Below are 17,693 nucleotides of genomic sequence, written 5' to 3' on the forward strand. Positions count from 1 at the left end.
AGCTCAGATTATAGTAATGAAGTACACTGACTTTGTTTTTATTTCTTTTCTTTTTCTGCTACCTTCCATTTATGTGAATGGTGAATTCATACTTCACCTCATCGTTGCTGATTTTTTTCCCCATCTTCTAGAAAACCACCTAAGGTAAGTATTCTCTCTCTTTATGTTTGGGCCTCCTTTAAGAGTGTTTAATACTGCAAAAGTGTCTGACATGTTCCTGTAGAATGTGATCAATACGGCTTTGATAAAGAAAACCACATTTAAAGAAACCTCTATTCCTCATTTTTCAAAATTAACTTGATAATTGCAAAAGACTACGCTTTAATACAATTGACATGAAGATTAAGGCACATGACTTCTTAAAGCTATGACTAGGACAAACCGTTACTTTAATGCATTCCTAAATACCTTTCAAATAATCAGTGTAATGTGTAAAACATTTTGGTGCGTGTAATTCTTCTTTATAGTGGGTATTGTTTTAAAAGGCGGTGAAACACATCTAGAGAAAAAGAAACTCTTCTTGTTTGTAACTAAGCACTGGAACAGACTGGCCAGGAGACTGTGGAGTCTTCTCTGGAGATATTTCTTCACATGCTTTTCTGTGTGATCTACTGTAGGGAACCTGCTTTAGCAGGGGGGGTGGACTCGATGATCACCCGAGGTCCTTTCCAACCCATATGATTCTATGATTTTGTGATCTTCAAGAATTAATAATTTGTACAAAGTGGCCAAAGAACGCCAGAACTTGCTTAGAAAATACTCTGTGTGTAATGCAGGGGAAAGGAATGAGAATGATGGTTTGTTTCTATTGGGATAGAGGAGCCTTACTGGGATGAGAAATACAGTATCAGTACAGGGCTGTTAACAATGATAATGTAAAAGCAGCACGTCTGCTACATTTTGTCAGCAGATGCAAACCCCAGCATACTGGTATTTTGCCTCAGCAATGGAAAGGATGATTTTGTCCTTTTTGTTTCTGTTGGATGTTTTTTTTTTTCATAGCAGAGAGCTGTGAATGAGTTTATTTTGCATTATTCTCTTTGATTTGTAATCTTGAAGAAATAGTTTATGTGTGAGTCTGATGTGTCTTCTACAGGCATAGCAGAGTATTATGTAAGCCTTCTGGGAAGTAAAATTAAGATGGATATCTATTTATCTATCTAGATGCCTAACGTACCTATGTGATTCAGATAGCTATTTTTGTGTGAGTATACATATACATAAATGTGTATGAATACTGTTTTGGTTATTTTTAAGGTGTAAGAATAAAATATCTCAGTAAGTGATCTGTATTATTCCCATTAGGTATGGGAGGATGGAACAAAATCTCTTTTAGCATGAATTGAAATAATCATATGAACCAAACATAATTTAAGATCGCAGCAGGTGAAAATTAAAAAAAAAAAAAGAAGACAATTATAATAATAAATAACACTGATATTTCCATTTGAAATGGTTCAATCATTCCCTGAATGATTGAATCTCTTAAAAAGGTGAATCTGGTTTTTAGTTTTTCCTTTTTTTCCAAAGCAATAAAGCTCTTCTGTCAACTCCAGTTAATGTACCTAGTGCAAAAGAGTTTTATCGTCTATAAAAAGAAAAGTAACAAAGAAAAAACAACAAAAAACAAACATGCAAGCCTCCATTTTTTTTTGTAATTTTAACAAAAAAAAATAATAATGAGCCTTCCTTTTCTGTACTGCCCCATTCATATTCCCTTCTAGGCAAATAAAGTTTTTACTAATGTTATGTAAAAATGTTTATGTAAAAGCTTAATTACAGCCTTGAGTTTCTTCCACAAAAGCGTACCAGCTGCATAGTTGTGTATATAGGCCACATAATTGCTAGGTATAGTTAGATGGTCATTGATATCCTTGAGCTATAATACTGCAACTTAAGGTGGTGTGTGAAATGTTGATCAGTTTGAGACAGAAGATGCTTCTTACCAAATACATTTTGTATTTCAAGACATGAAATGAGATGAGGATTCTTCTTGAACTACATAGCTGTTTGAGTCCCCTTCACAGTCAGTCTTCAAATTAGGATTTATTAATGAAATTACATCAGCGTTGAAAGTTTCTTTTATGTTTTGTGATCTAATTTCTCATTAGCCATGGGTGAATTGTGATTCCCGACCAACTCAATAGCTCTGAAACTATGGTAGGAAAAGTTATGTAAAGGTATGAGAGTTTTCATCTTTTTCTATAAGTGTCGTGTTTCAGTATGTTACTGATCTTGGGCTTTTAGTGTAATGTTTTGACAATTAAAACAGTTGTTCTGATCTGCGATCTGTGAGCTATGCCCAACTCTGCCTTCAGATTTACTGTTGTACTTCTTTAAATGGTAGGACTTGTGTTTGCCATTCAGCAGGTGCTCAGCAAACTGTGCCCAACTTCTTATCAGTTCCTTTAATGGCTTCCATTTATATCACTTACTGGTGTAGACTTTATTAGCAAATTCATAATGTACACTTAGCTACTTGAACAGTTGTAATAAAGATGTCAGCAGCTGTCTGGTGAATGTGCATTTTCAATATTGTATAGATGCATAGATGGTGTTTGTTGAGGAATATGTTCAGTCTTGGTAATGCACTGCTAGATGTTGAAAGCCCCAGGCTCGATCTAGTCCATACGGAAGATTAGGTTTTAAAAGAACTAATAATGTGAAATTAGGCTCCTTTCTAAACTAATCAAGTCATATAGCTTAATCAGGCAAGCACTTAGTATTGGATGTGGTACTCATTACCTGTAAGTAGTTCACGTATACTTGCATGCATAAACCCTTAAATTATTAATTGTTGAAGGCATTGATTAGGGGCTTTAATAAAAACAAGTTCTGCAGAATATTGTTTTGTCTATTTAAAATGTTAATACTCCTTGGCTGTCTTTTCTGATTCTGTGAGAAGCAGCCAGGTACAATGGCTCGTCTGCTTTAACATCTGTCTCATTTTAAGCCACAGGTACAGTTTGAGATGAATTTGAGTTAACTGTCCAGATTTTGCACTGATATGGTGGATGTGTTGACCAGCATCCCTGCTTTGCTGTGGAACCTCTTCCAAGCTTTTTTTCCAACTGTAGTGCCACTTAGATTGAAAATACTGTGCAAAGTCAAACACTGGAATAATGGAGCTGGGGAAAAAAAAATACAACAAACACATAAATGTTGGTGTCTTAGCTCCACTCAGAGCTTCTGGTTTAGCAGCTGTTGCCCACCTATGTCAATTTACTGGCAGGTTTCTTTTATCTAGATGTCTGTTTTAGTTGCTACATTAAAGCAGAGAATCTTGTAAAAAGTAGCGACGATGAAATTGACATCACTGTAACAGTAAAGCAGAAATAGGAGTCCATAGGGTCACAGAGACATTCTTGAAATGCTTAGAGCAACTGAAGATTCAGGAAATCTTTGTGGAGATACAGTTGGTGGTTTTAAATGTTGAATTTCAAACTGAGAACGCTTGGCTTTTTTTTTTTTTGCAGTGTTAAAACAGCCAAATGGAATAGATTTTCCGGAATATGTTTAAAACAAATTTGTAAAAGATGCTTTTGTAGTTTAAAAAATTCTGTTTCTGTCACAAATCCCTCTTTGCTCAAATGTGTTTAAATAATAGTTTTGAAATATGTTGGTAAACATTTTCGCTATTGCTTTTCTGTGTTCTCCAAAAAATGAAAAAGACATTTTCAGCGCTCAGTGTGAGTATTGGGTCTGAGGCTGCAGCATTAACAGCACTTCTGATACCTTTGATGTTCATATTGACAGTGGTTTTCATACCTTCTTCAGAGAAATGGATCTCAGAGAGAATAAAATCAAAGAGAAAAAAAACCTGATTGCTCTGCAGGCTCGTATCAAAAGAAAAAGTGCTAGTCAGCATATTTTTAGGTATCCCCAGATAAGCTTGTGTGCTGTTCTTAGGACTGCATATCCTGCAGCTTCTGCACTGGAGGCCAGGAAAACAGAAGCTGGCCAATCATCCTTATACTTAATAAATGAATAAAAAGGTCTCACTATTCCGTTCAGATTGTGTCTTATAGGTGTTTCCCATTAAGTGCCTTAGTTAAGTGAGTGCTGTAGAGCCTTACTGATTGAGACCTTACTCTTAAATGCTTTATTTCTTACTCTCTTAATGCTTGCATTTAGAATCTATGTTTCCAGAGGTCCAAGTTGTCCTGTAAATAGCTTTGGTTGGGAATGCTCACAGTTTCTGTTCTGTTATCATTAATCTAAGTAATTTTAAAATTTTTGTGCACTTGTTTCAGTGGAGAAAAGAGTTTTCCTGTGGTTGCTATATGTGTTATGCAGTTTCCACTTTTTTACCTGATGTATTTTTAATTTTATTTTTTTGAAGTAATCATTACTTAAGGATTTTATGATTTTCTAGAGAGCAGTCTAGAATTAGCCTAAATCCATGTCATGGTTTTTTCATTTAATAGAGAACTTACTAAGACCTTATATTTACATTTGTTTTATTTGTAGGCAGAATTTTTCTCTTCCTTATTGTATAATCATTTTGGACCAATTTTTACCTTTTTAAAATAAACCAGATAATTGCTTTTCTATGAGAAATGGCTGCAAGCATGTATTTTAATTTGTCTCTTTACAAGATCAGTGTTTATATTAAATGTCCTGGTTTCAGCTGAAACAGCGTTAATTGCCCACCTCGTGGTGCTGACCGTCCTTGTGTTGGTGCTGTGCATTAGTTGGTAGGTGGGGAGTAATTGCATTGTGGCTGTGTGTATATTGTTACCATTGCATTTTTGCTTCCATTTTCCTCTTCTGTGTTAGCAAATAATTTTTTCTCAACCCACGAGTTCAGTTTTGTTTCCAGTTCTCTCCGTCATCCCACTCAAGTGGGGAGGAGTGAATGAACAGCTGTGAGGTACTGAGCTGCTGCCAGATTAAACCACAACAATGAGTCATTGAATAATCTGGTCATGATTTGCTACCTTAACTAAGGGGAAGAAGTGTTGGACAATAGATGAAACTGGCTTACAGTGCTTCTGTATTGACCTCTTATGTCATTGCACATTAGCCTGTGTAACTGGGTAACCTCTCTGAATTGGATTGTGTGGTCCACTGCTGATAGTATTTTGTTTCAAGGGAGCAGAATAGGCATCTGTTAGATTGGATCCTTACAATTGGGTTTTTGTTTGTAATTTATCAGCTTGCAGTTAGATCATAGAGAGATTAGGTTTTGTTACCCAGTCAGTACCGTAAGGAAAATTTTCACAGAGTGGAATGAGAGAAGAGAAACAACTTCTTGGGCTATAAAAGTTATTTAAAGTGTTCAAGTTTTTCTATTGATGACTGAGAGTTCTTTAGACTTAGATTTGAACCAAGATGAATAAAGGCATAGAAATTATTTAAAATGCACCCTGCTTTTATGAAGGTCTGGAAGTAAAGGGAAGTAAATGCTGTATTTTGCTCACAGTTCAGTGAGTGGCAAAGCTACATCTTTCACTCCCTAACAGCAGGGAAATGTCCTGGTTCTTGAAGCTGTCTCTTTCTATTTGTATTGGAGTAAGTGAGTCAGACCTCCTTGTTAGATTATTGTGGAGTTATTTGGTTTTTTTCCCCTTTTCAGAAGGAAATTCCAGAACTCATTTCACTCTTGTGGGCTAAGCATTGTCTCACTGTCAAGTCTTCTCTTAAACCTTTGATATATTTTGCATATAATTGGAAGAAATGGAAGGAGGTGAGGTTGCTGTGTTAAGCCAAAATTCTATCTTGCTATTTTATCCCAGCAGTAACAGACATTTTAGGAAGAGTTTGGTTACAATCTAATCTACAGGTATATTGCATGGAGATTTTATAACAGCAGAGAATCCAAGAGAGTTCTGCATATCTGAAAACCAAAAAGGAAACTATCTATCACCTTCTTCCTCATTTCAGGGTTTATCTCAGGACATCTTGTGTTTTTGCTAATAGAGCTCCTGGCTCTTACTCTATATTGACCTGCATTGCATGTCTCACTAAGAAGATTGAGTCTTGGAAGACCAGGCACAGAAAATTTGGGCCCAAGCAATGTTTTAATAAAGTGATTCCTTTCTGCCTCCCTCGGGATCCCAAAAGAGCAAAATATAAGAAAGAATTTCAGTTATTAGTTAATCTACAATCAGTTTACCGTGGTAAAATGTGGAACACCCACTGTATTTTATGATGTGTTTGAGGCAATATAAAACTGTCAGTTGCTAATATTAACTGTCTGTACTGTAGTGTTCTCAGATGTGCAGGAAAGGCAAGCTGGATCAAATTATGGCTTGTAAGTGCTTTTACAGGACACTGTCTCAGGTTCACAAGTGCGTTGAACGCTATGTTGAATATCGTTCTGTTTCTACCCAGCTGGAATCCTTAGCTGATGTGATAGTAAGTCTTTTCATTAGAGTGGTCATCCTTTTAGCTTGTCTGTCTAACAGTTACATTGTCTATTTGCCGTTTTGTGGTTTCCTCTATTGAGCTGCTGGACTATTGACTCTTAGCTTAGGCAGGTCTTCTGATACTACTTATTTATTCATTTAGACTCTTAAGTAGTCCTTCCTTGAGCATTAGAATTCCTTGGTAAAAATTTTTGTGTGTGGTGTATTGATGTCTGCTACACAGTTACCTCAGCAAGTTCTGCACATTGAGTCCTTTCAGTGATGTTTTGTTACTGCTGACAGAAACCTTGGTCAGCATTAGTTTAGTTTCATGGACAAGAATGGAGCTAGTTGTTGGTCACTGTCTGTGTCTTCAAGCATGTGATAAAGGAGATGACTTACAGCCATTGAAATCCTACTTTTATAAAAACCTCCTTGGCTCAAATTGGTGGAATTTTTCTAGATTTTTTTCCCTCCTTCTGTATTTGAGTAGGTTATGTGGAATAAAATTTTACATTCTGTGATTTTAGCATGTTCAGTTCAATTGTAAATCATTGTATATTTAGACATATTTCTCAAAATGTTAATTACGAAAGCTGTAATTAAAGAGATTTGAGGGTTTTTTTTACACATGAGAGAAGCACTTAATGTAATTATTTGCAGTCTTGCTCTTTGAAGTAGGCTAGAGCTGAAGCTATATAGTAATATAACCCTGATGAGGCAATGCATCTTCTAGTTCTTAATACTGTTACTGCTCTTTTTTTTCCCCCTTTCTTATGGTACCCAACCAAACGTCCAAAAGATGAGCTAAAACTGTCACGATTTGTGAACATGAACTTACCTATTTTAAGAGATGGAGTGCACAAAGTGCCATAGTTTCCTGTGCTTGCTGATGCTTTGACAGCAGTTTCATGTGTCATCCTACTGGCAGCAAAGAGTGCATTGTCTCCTGAAATTCTTTGAAGAGGGAAGTTAATTTCTGGACTAGGATAAACTGATGACTTCCACTTGCTTTTGAAACACCAAATGGGAGCATTTGTGTGTCTTAGATCTGGCTGAATGGAGTTAACTTTCTCGATAGCAGCCCACATGGCACTGTGGTTTGAATCTGTGACCTGGTGGTGCTAACACACCCATGCTTTAGTTATTGCCCATCAGTGTTTGCACAGCTCCCAAGCTTTTTCCATTTCTCGCTCTGCAATGGTGAGGGTGCACAAGAGGCTAGGGGGGACTAATCCAGGACAGCTGACAAATGGGGTATCCTGTACGATATCACATCACATTCAGCAATAAAAATGTAGTGGGGAGTGTTCAGCCAGGTAGCTCTTGCTCGAAAACTGGCTACGCATTGGTCTGCTTATGGGAAGTGTTGCAATTGCATTTGCATTGCTTGTTGTACTTTTACTTTCCTTTGCTTATTAAGCAGGATATCTCAACACATAAGTTTGTACGTTTTTGTTCTTCCTATTTTCTTCTCTGTCCTGCGCAAATAAGGGAGAGCGGGAGTGGCCACGTGGGGCTTGACTGCTTGCTAGCATCAACCCAGCCCCATGGATTTTGTAACTAACATTCAGGCTGTTCAGCTGATGCACTGAAGGAAATAACAGTTACAGCCTCTCTGTGTCAACAGACACAGGGCCAGAACACAATTTACCATTGTGCTATAGATATGCTTTCCTCGCTGATGTTACTACAAACATTGAGTTCTCTTCTACAGTCATGTAGAAGCAGCATGCTGTTTACTGGTCACAGGCTTCCTGCTATATTGCTACTAGTTTTCTTCAATAAGATCCTTTTTCTTCACATCTGGTTCTTCAATGCTGTGTTTTTCCCAGCTGATCCCAACCTCCATCCTTGAGTCTGATGCCTCATTTTGTTTTGTTCTTTTCTCCTTCTTCACACTTTGTGTCCTCTGCATTCAGATCAGGTAGTGATGTCTTTACGATGGCCTGGGTGTGTTTTCCTGTTTTGTTTGTTTGTTTGCCCCCCCCCTAGTTACAAAGTTTGACTTTATTCTGGAAGTCAGTGATGGAGTCACTTTTTTTTTTGTGGAGAAATACTCTGACTGTGTAAGACCTACGCGGAGCTGGCATTTACACAGTACGTGTTGATTCTGAAGACAATTTTAGCAATGAAAATTTGAATCAGGATGAACATTATTTACATTTACACAGGGACTCTACTACACCTGTCTATTCCTCTTCCCTCTTTCCTCTTTTCCATGGCTTCGTAAACGGTAGAAAATTTTTTTTAACTGGCTCGTATGTCCAATTTTTAAAACAGCTTAGTGTGTTGGTTGTGTTATAATGTGCAATTTTTTTTTAAGCAGTGTTTTGTAGTTTGGATAATACAGGCAGAAAAAATATTGCAACTCTGCAAATCTTAAGATTTCCAAAAAGTATTCCCATTGCTGAAGCCTTTTACAGTTCTGATTTAGGATCTATAGAAACAGTAGAGTGTGTCTCCAGTTAAGCAGTTGTGGATTTATGCGACTTTAAGAGATGCTTTGTAGCTTGAGTTCCTCATTTGCCTTTTATGTGCTTCTACAGGTGTTTGCCTTTGATCACTGCTTCTGGTCCATGGATGAATCAAACACTACAAAATATGCAGGTAAGCTATTTTATGTGCATTCAACAGCGTAAATAATTTGAAAACATATGAAAGCTTAGACTATTGTGAATACATTTTTTTTAATGTTTTGTACTGTGATGCTCAAGGGACTTCTTCACAGAAGCAAATTTTTTTTTTTTTTTTTTAAACAGGGGTTTAGAGTGCTAGGTTTCTTGTTAAGAAGGAACATGAGCTTTAAGGTGCCCAGTATATTGCTTGGGACAGGGATGCTTTTCTTTAAATGCAAGCTATAGTGTATTTCCTCTTCACCCAAAAGAGTCTCTTCTGAAGATTCTTTCTGTCACCTAAGGTTCAGAAATTAATTCTTGCTAAAGCTAGTGATGAAAGTATATTTTCTGTTCTTTTCATTCCTGTGCATGTTTTTCTGAAATGGTGTGATTATTTCACATCTTTCCAGTCAGTCATATTCTGATTGTTCAGATTCCCGATGTTTTTGAGTGATCAGCTTTGTGATGCCTTCCTCCAATAGCTGGACATTCCAAACTAGATTATCATCTCAGGGCTTAACTTTCTCATAACTGGATTAGTGTATTAACATTAATATTTTTTAAGAGAATTTATTTTGATTGTTACAGCCCTATATGCCAGGATTTCAAGGCTGTGGTCTATGGAAAAGAGAAAAAAGAACAGTTTTTAGTTGAGGTATTCACATTAAGAAATTTTATGGTCTGAAGGAAATCTTGAAGTTTGAGTGTTCACTAGAATGCGTCTCAGACTTGAATCAAATCCTGAATCACAGGAAATGTGCTTGATCTGCTATATTCCTTGCTTGTGTGAGCAATGTAGATTTCCTCAGGAAAACAGTTTTGTTTTGTTTTGACTTTCAGCGTCTGTGTTTGCACTGAACAGATAGTGCACTGGACTCATAGTTCAAACTGGTAGATCCCTTGGAGCATGCAACAGCTCCTTTTGTGTCTACACAGCTAGACTTCCTCTCAAAGGAAAGGGATTATGATGCAAACCCAGATGTTGCCTTGATGTGTCTCAAGTGTGCAGGTGAGAGCTGCACATATTGGGTGCACCATCACGCTAACCCACTTTTAGAGAAGACGGAGACCAGAGAAACACCTTTAACCAGTTAAACTTGTTCCTATCTTAGTTTAATCTATCTCCAGCTGAATTAATTGAGATTCCAGATTAGCTTATTTTTATTTCGAATAAAAATTAGATTTCTGTCAGCTCTCTGAGAAGTTGTGATGAAATTCTTTTTGACTGAGAACTGAAGCTGTACTGTCTAAATGATAGTAGATTAACCTTTTGTCAGTCTGGACTCTAGAATGCTGCTACATCTTTTGTATTTTCTCACTGTCTACGAAGTTGTAAGATGTGTTTTGCCTATGCAGATAATATTTGCCTGAAAAAGAGAACAATTTTCCTTTTTTTAATCTCAGAAATACAGTAAGAACATGAGCTTTGAGACTGGCATATGAAAAGAAGAACTAAAACAATTATTTCTGTGTATTTTTGTATGGTGTTGTGTCTTCCAGCCCTCACATTTTAGAACATAACGAATTTGACAGAACACCAAAAATGGAAAAAAAAAAAAAATTCTGTTTCAGTTACTGGGTTGTTGGCTTTGTTCACTTACTCTTGCATGAACTGATACTGTCCTATTCTACAGTAATGCTTCTTGTTCTAGAGCTGGCAAACCAAATGCTGAAGTGGTAAGGTGTTGGCCTTTACATAGCCATATTACGAAGCTAGCTTAAGTCTCTTTCAGAGCTTGGCCTAAATTACTGTTCTGAAGAAATACAATTACTGGTTTTGATAAGGGTTTTTAATAATTCCCTTGGCTGTTCTTTTGGAACCAAATGCCATTGTTCTAGGCACTTAACAAATATACATGCAGTCTTTGTCCAGATATTGTACTAGAGACTGTTACAGAACTAACAAGCTCAGGACTCCAAACAAGCCACCTGGCAACCCGACTTTTAGAGCTGTGGAAACTGTAGTTTCATGATTGAATACTGGACCACAGCAGGGAAGATAATCTGGAATCTGGGCAGATGTGTTAGATACTTCCTGCCTGATTTAGTTCTATGTGGGTGTATGAGTTTACTGTCATTGGCAAGAGCAGTGATTAGTTGCACAATTAAAAATAAATATATTTAAATCTTGATATAGCTAAGTCCACAGTGCTATTAAATGTGAGCAGTGTATGAGCTTCAAGCTTAAGTAAAATTCTTGATGCAAAAAGGTACGTGAGACAAATTTAGTAACTTGGAAACCTCTTTAATCTAAATCACAGAAATACAGTGGAAGATGTGACCGTTTTAAAAAGAGATCCTCAAGTGCGAGCCTCCGCTGTCAGTCATTACTTGCTGTGCAAAACTGAAGCGTACTCATCCTGCATTAGGTTGAATGGATATTGTTGTACATATTATTCTATATGAAAAATTTGGTAGATTCACCATGTGGGATACCAAGCCAAACCCCTCCCACAGTGATGTGTATCACAGAGAACATGTCAGAATTATTTGTAGATACCTTTTCTGTGTTTTTCCTGTCAACAGAAACAAAACTTGTACTTCCTTGGGAATGCACATTTCTCACAGGATCTTTAAAGCTATTACACTGGGCTGTTTTTATTTTTTATTTTTTTTACTTTGCTGATTGATCTGCAATATTACCTGCACTTAGTAATATTGTTTGCACAAGAGGAAGATTCTTGTTTGCGTAGACTTAATCCTGTGGGCAACTGGGTAATGTTTCTCATCCAGTGTTTAAAAAATTAGGGCATCGTTACGTTGCAATTCTAAAATGATCCAGCAATATCACTGATGTAAGTAGTAAGGATTACTTTCATGCGAGAAAAAATACCTATAGAGGGCATCTTTGTAGCTGTCTTTGCAGGACTGTATCTCATGAAGACAGTGAGGTGTGTGAAGCAATGGAGAGGTGTAAGCTCTTTGACAGACCTTTGTGGAGATGATGCGTCAGTTTCAGATATTGCAAGAGATAGAGGCTTTGTAACAACTTGATATCCCAGCGTGGATATTGCAAGATCCGGAAGCTCATTCACCTTTCACTCAAGCTTCTTTTTTCTGTCTCATGCTGCAGCTTTGTCTGGAACTTTCTCTTATCTGGGAGATTCTTGTATGACTGTCCTTTGACTTTTCCTTAAGACTGAAAACGAAGTGTGTGTAATCTACATGGAAACGTGTCTGGGTTTTTTTTGTGTTTTTTTTTTTTTTTAATAAACCCAACCAATTAGCAGATAGTGGGAGAATTACTCCTGTTACTGATAATGTGTGTTTCAGAGCAATTTGGTAGTTGTATAATTCCATGTGAAGAATGGTTACAAAGCTGGGTTTATACTGACCACCACATGCTAGTTACTGGGCCTTTTACACTGCTGATTTAATTCTGAAAGGCGTAGTTGGGAATTTGACAAGTGTGTGAACCCTTTACCTGACAGGAAAAAAAAATGTGTCAAGGAAATAGATTATGAGGAAGGAAGGGGATTTGGCTTTAGGACAGAATGAGTTTGACTTGATCTGGACAAGGGATGAGCTCTGCCTGACAGGCTCTATGGAATAGATTTTGAGAATAGGCAAAAGTAGCTTCTTATTACTATTTGTTTCTTGACTTGAATGGTCAAGAGTCAGTTCATGGATAAGAACATACCTTCTTGCCTTGGAAAGCTCATAAAGACAAATAATAGCAAGACATTTTGGTGAAGGGGAAGAATTATTTTTGCGAGCCTAGACAACAGTAAGAGACTATTGAAGTCTGCAATGAAGTGGATTTTTAAAAGGCAGGAAAGAAACCCTTCACCTTGGGAAAGATTCAAGAGCTGATGAAATAACTTCAGTAGCACTTAGGCAGGTCCATTCTAAGGACCCCACTCCCCACTTTGTATCTACTTGTCTGTGGACATTCCTTAAACTCCTAAGCTGTATCACATTTGACCTGAAATCTCAGATCTGCTTCTGCTGCATTGTCCTGAGAGGCTGAACGCCTGACTTGAGCCTAAGCTTTAATTTTGTATGAAATAGATATGCTGATTACTGCTCATCCAGCAGCTGGTTTAAAAGGAAACGAACCACTCAATTGTCTTGAAGGATCGTAGCCTCCTACCCTCATGAGTGATTTTATGTTGTGGATTTTGAGCAGACAGAAGTGTCTGTCTGTTTGTACTTCTGGCTTACCCAGCGTGAAAATATATTGAAACCCATCCCTTTCTTACTGTTCCATTGACTTTTTTTTTTTTTTTTTAAAGGAGTCTATTTAGTATGTAGGGCTTGATTTTAGGTGGTGCAACTGATGTCTGACCAGTACATTTTTGGAAAACTTAGTTACTCAGTGTGGCTTTAGGAGTGTTTAAATCAGGCAGTTAAAGTACAGACATTGTGACGCTTAATTGTAAGCACTCCAGATCTTTTAGTGACACAGGGCTTTGAATACAAAGATTTCAGGGCTTTGTCGATACTGTCATGTTGAGCTACAGGAGTTAGACTATACCAGCTGTACCACTTTTAGGTTTTTTATTAAGATGAGCCGTGGACCTTTTTTTTCCTGATTTTAAAGAGTTTCTTCTAAAACTATTATCCAGCATAGCTTAAATAATTCTAATCGCTGCAGATCAAGTTTTATTTTAACTGCTACATCTTGGAACTAATTGCAGTTATGTATTAAAATGTTCAGGGTTAGAGGTTAAGCCATAGAAAGACACGACCAGCTTGAATTTTCAGTGTTGTTCATAAGAAGTTATTTGGTTTCAGTTACTTTCTCCATGTAAGGGAGCAGCAGCAAAGTATCCTAACACTGCAGTCAGAACCTGGCAGAGCAAATCCATGCTAACATGTGGAACGGCTCAAAACAGTTATCTGTATTTCATATTGACAAGTTGCTGATTACTGGGATACCGGTTATCTAAAACCAAGCGCTAAAAGTAATTTTTGTTTCAGTACCTCTTGATTGTAAGTTTGTCAGTAAACGAGAGGAACTTAAGAAAGGCCATAAATATTAATGGCTTTTACTTTAAAAGCCATTACTATTAGTTGGAAAGAGTAGTCTCTCTTTTACTCACCTTCCCTTTTCTTTCCTTTCCTCTTTTCATATCTGGTTACCAGTCACCAGTCTAGTGATCTGGGAATATACAAACTTAATTTGTAAAAGTCATTGGCTTCATTCTGCAGATTGCACAAACATGTCCTAGGGTTCTTCAGCAATGTGTAGTTTTCCCTAGGAAAGTTGTCAGATTGAATCTTCCAGCTGGGGCTTCTGAGAACTTGAATGGGTTTGATCTGAAGGAACAGGGAACAACATAGAGATACAGGAGAGAAAGTAATTAGATATCTCATTCTGAAAATGATGTACTGTTGTTGTATTCTTGCATATCAGTGTGTTGATATGTCTTTCTGTTTTCGGGATCTTTTTATCTTACGTATTTCCCTAATTTAATTTTTCTGGTAGTTCATGTTCACTCTGAGATTCTAGCTAGGAGATTTTCATATGCAGATAATGTCAAGGTTTTCTTTTAAAATCATTAGTAATTTAATAGCCATTATTAATATGTGCACTGGCATACTTTGATGTTTTTACTTTGTTTTATAATTTTGCCACTGAAATACCGAGTCATTTCAGTAGGTAAAGAACACGTGAAAAAATTTCTTAGCTGCAGCAGTACATCTTAAAATGCCTCTGGTACAGATAATAGCAGACAACCAGCATTGGAAAGTTCCAAGAATTGGATATATTGAAATATAGTTCTGAGAAGATGAGTTTCCTGTAGCTTTCAGATAAGTCTCAGATACTGTCTAGACTGTTGAAATCTTCCCAAGCTTTAGTGTGGCTAGTAGTAAGGAGGGAATGTTGGTAGTCTCAGTATGTATGTCTGTGGGACACTGTCAGTGGGTGGCAGTACTGAGTGTCTGATGAAAAGGTTCTTGGGTCAGTCTCCTGCGGGAAGTGGCATTCTAGAGTCTGAGAGTTTCTCCTTTGATTTTTCTTGGATGCTTTTTTACTTTGGCACCAGGCTTGTTAGTTGCACTTGTCAAAATGTACAGATAATGTCTTGAAGCTGTGAAGGCAGTTAGAGCTGTCTGGTGAAGGGGAAGAAGGTTTCCATATTGTCTTGATGTTGTTTTCTGGTGTGTCTTCAGGACAGAGTTGGCATCCACCAGTGTTTATCAGGTTTCAATTAGCAGTGCATCCCTAGAAGGATGGTGATAGGGTTTCAGCCAATTGTGCTGTGACCATTTACAGAGCATACTGCAATGTTGTCTGAATTTTTTTTCTTGCAGTGTGCTTCCACTGTAACTGTCTTGCTCCTTAAAGTAAAGGAAGCATTTGATCTTGAAATGAGATTATTTAGATAATGGTCTGCAAGCAGAGCTCACCAAACTGTGCTCTCCTTCACCCTTTGGGAGGAGGAGATGGGAGAGTCTGCCCTGTGAAGGCTGGCAGCTCAGCACTCACTCCCAGGCTCAAAGAAAGCCTTGGCTGTGCTTTCCCCTGCCTGGTGGCATGCATGTGTCAAACACCTATGACTTGCCCACGTTTTGGTCAGAAGATGTGAGAAGGAACAAGGGGTTTAAATGCTGGGCCTCAGTTGCCACCTTAAGAGGCTACATGGTCTTATCCAGCTGAAAGATTGGGCATCCCTGTCTAAAAGATTCAACAAGTAGGTTTAAGGGAAATTTTTCTGGAAACTGAATAGCGGTGGAAGGAAAAGAGGAGACTTTTCTATACTGGGAAATTAAATTAGAATTGAGTTAAAACCCCTTCTTTCTTCTTTAAGCACTAGGCATCTGTGGAAGAAAAGTCTTGTAAATAAGCAGGAGTTTTAATTCCAGACAACGTGAGATTATTTAGCAAAACCACAATGTGGTAATATAAACAATAAAACTGCTTTTTTTTTCTTTTTTTTTTAACATTAGGTGCACTTAGAGATAATTCTGTATAATATAAATTTTGTAATCAATTTGCAGGACCTAGTTAATAAAATGCATGGGGGAAATAATTATGTTGCATGATGAAAATATCTCCTGGATCATGGATGTGATCCTGGATCATATCAGCTCATGGGTGATATGCTCCTGCCCTCAGGAGCACCACCACTACGTTAGAAAAAAATAACAAAATACCTGTAGTTGAAATATACATTCTTCTGTTCTTTTCTATGTTCTTTTCATTTAGGACCAAATTTTATTTTATCTCATGGTAGCTCAAATGTTTGCTCTAAACATCACTCTTGAATGGCCTGTTTGTCAGTGTCTGGGTTGCTGAGCTCATAAAAACTTTTCTGGAAAAAAGAATCCCCTCTTGTCTGTACAATTTGAACTGCCTTCTTCCTCTGGCAGTAAGAAATTCTGTAGGTCATCTCATGATTCTCATGACTATGCTTAGTTTTGTAATATTTTGATATCTGTTTTTTACTTAGGAAACATGGAGGTTGTGTTTTATTGCTAGTCAGAAGTGGGCAATAAAGATTTTTTCCTCTTCTGACAAATGATTTTGTTCTTCACTCACAATTTTTTTTTTGCCTTTTAACGATTTTACTCAGCTCCAATCTTTACTTGATTTTACACTCTTGATCAGCAACATAGTAATTGGCTCCTTGTATGTTTGATTTGATTACTACAAAATATGCCTTCAAGAGTTGGAAAGTACATTTTTGTGTATTGTACACTCTTATTAAGCTCTTGTACTGATAAATTTCCTTCATGCATTCTTCAGTAGTTAGTTAGCATTCCCCATAGCTGTTTCCAGGAACATTGTTGTTGAGCAGTGCTCTCTCAACATATGTATCGTGAAATGATTGAATGATCATAAGTTGAATGAGAAGTGAATGAATGTCCAAGGAAGAAAATGGAATTATTCCAGAGTACAGCAGGCTCTTCTCTGTGTTTAATTTCTGTATTCAGTGCTTTGGAAGCACTGAATAGTCTGAACTGTGTTAATCCAAGAAGCAGTACTAATAATCCTTTGGTATCTTAGAAACACAATTGGAAAATATACACAGGGACCTGACATTAAGTAGTTTTTCCTTTGCAGCAAAAGAGAAATTAGGCTAAAGTTAAATAGAAATAATAGAGATTTTTAGGCTTATTTGCATACGTGAGAGCCGTTCTACAAACAAGCATTCCATGGGTTGCTCTACAGGTGTTCGGTTATCTACCATTTACTCAAGGATCACAGAAAGTTAATATTCTCGTGCAACATATAAATGTGCAGCGAGGTGTTTTTTGATGTTCCATTTTGAGAGCTATAGAAGTCCTATTGCATACATCATACAATTTCTTCCAACTGGTAAAATAGCAACTGCTAAAACTAAATTAACTGAGATAGGTGATTTCACCACCGTTCAGAATGTCATCAGGTAGTGTATAGAAGTTTAAAACCAAACACCAGAAGATATGTAAAAGCTGTCCTTAGCTCTTCTTTTAGATATGTATGCCAGTGGTTCCATTCTCAGATCAGAACTCAGCAGACAACTGACCCATTGACCCTGTTTGTGATGTACAAATTCTGAGCATTACTATTTAAAACAAAACAATGTATACAGGACCACCACAAACATAATAAATGCGCTTCCTCTTTTATCTCCTACATCTGAAAGAATGAAGCACATCTGAAATCTGCCTGGCATAGAAAGATGATTTTTTTCAGACTATGAAATGCTGTAGCTGATGTTTCAACTATAGATTTGCCAGTATATGTCCACAGACAGGTCTGCTTAAGTCTCTCATACTCATAACGTGCATT

The 17,693-nt window shown here is 37.2% G+C and overlaps 1 protein-coding gene across 11 annotated transcripts in view; it reads left to right on the forward strand.

The window, feature by feature from the left end:
- Nucleotides 1-17,693, forward strand: part of KIF13A (kinesin family member 13A) — a 119,276-nt gene that overhangs the window by 45,106 nt on the left and 56,477 nt on the right. For 6 of the 11 annotated variants that reach the window (XM_021387961.1, XM_021387962.1, XM_021387952.1 and 3 more), the window contains exon 3: nt 8,900-8,960. In XM_021387961.1, coding sequence (XP_021243636.1) covers nt 8,900-8,960 — 61 coding nt within the window. Of the gene's footprint in view, nt 1-131; nt 145-8,899; nt 8,961-17,693 lie in introns of all 11 variants that reach the window. The other 5 variants (XM_021387955.1, XM_021387958.1, XM_021387956.1 and 2 more) reach the window with 1 other exon arrangement.

This window comes from Numida meleagris, chromosome 2 (genome assembly GCF_002078875.1).
Source record: "Numida meleagris isolate 19003 breed g44 Domestic line chromosome 2, NumMel1.0, whole genome shotgun sequence".
NCBI lineage: Eukaryota > Metazoa > Chordata > Aves > Galliformes > Numididae > Numida > Numida meleagris.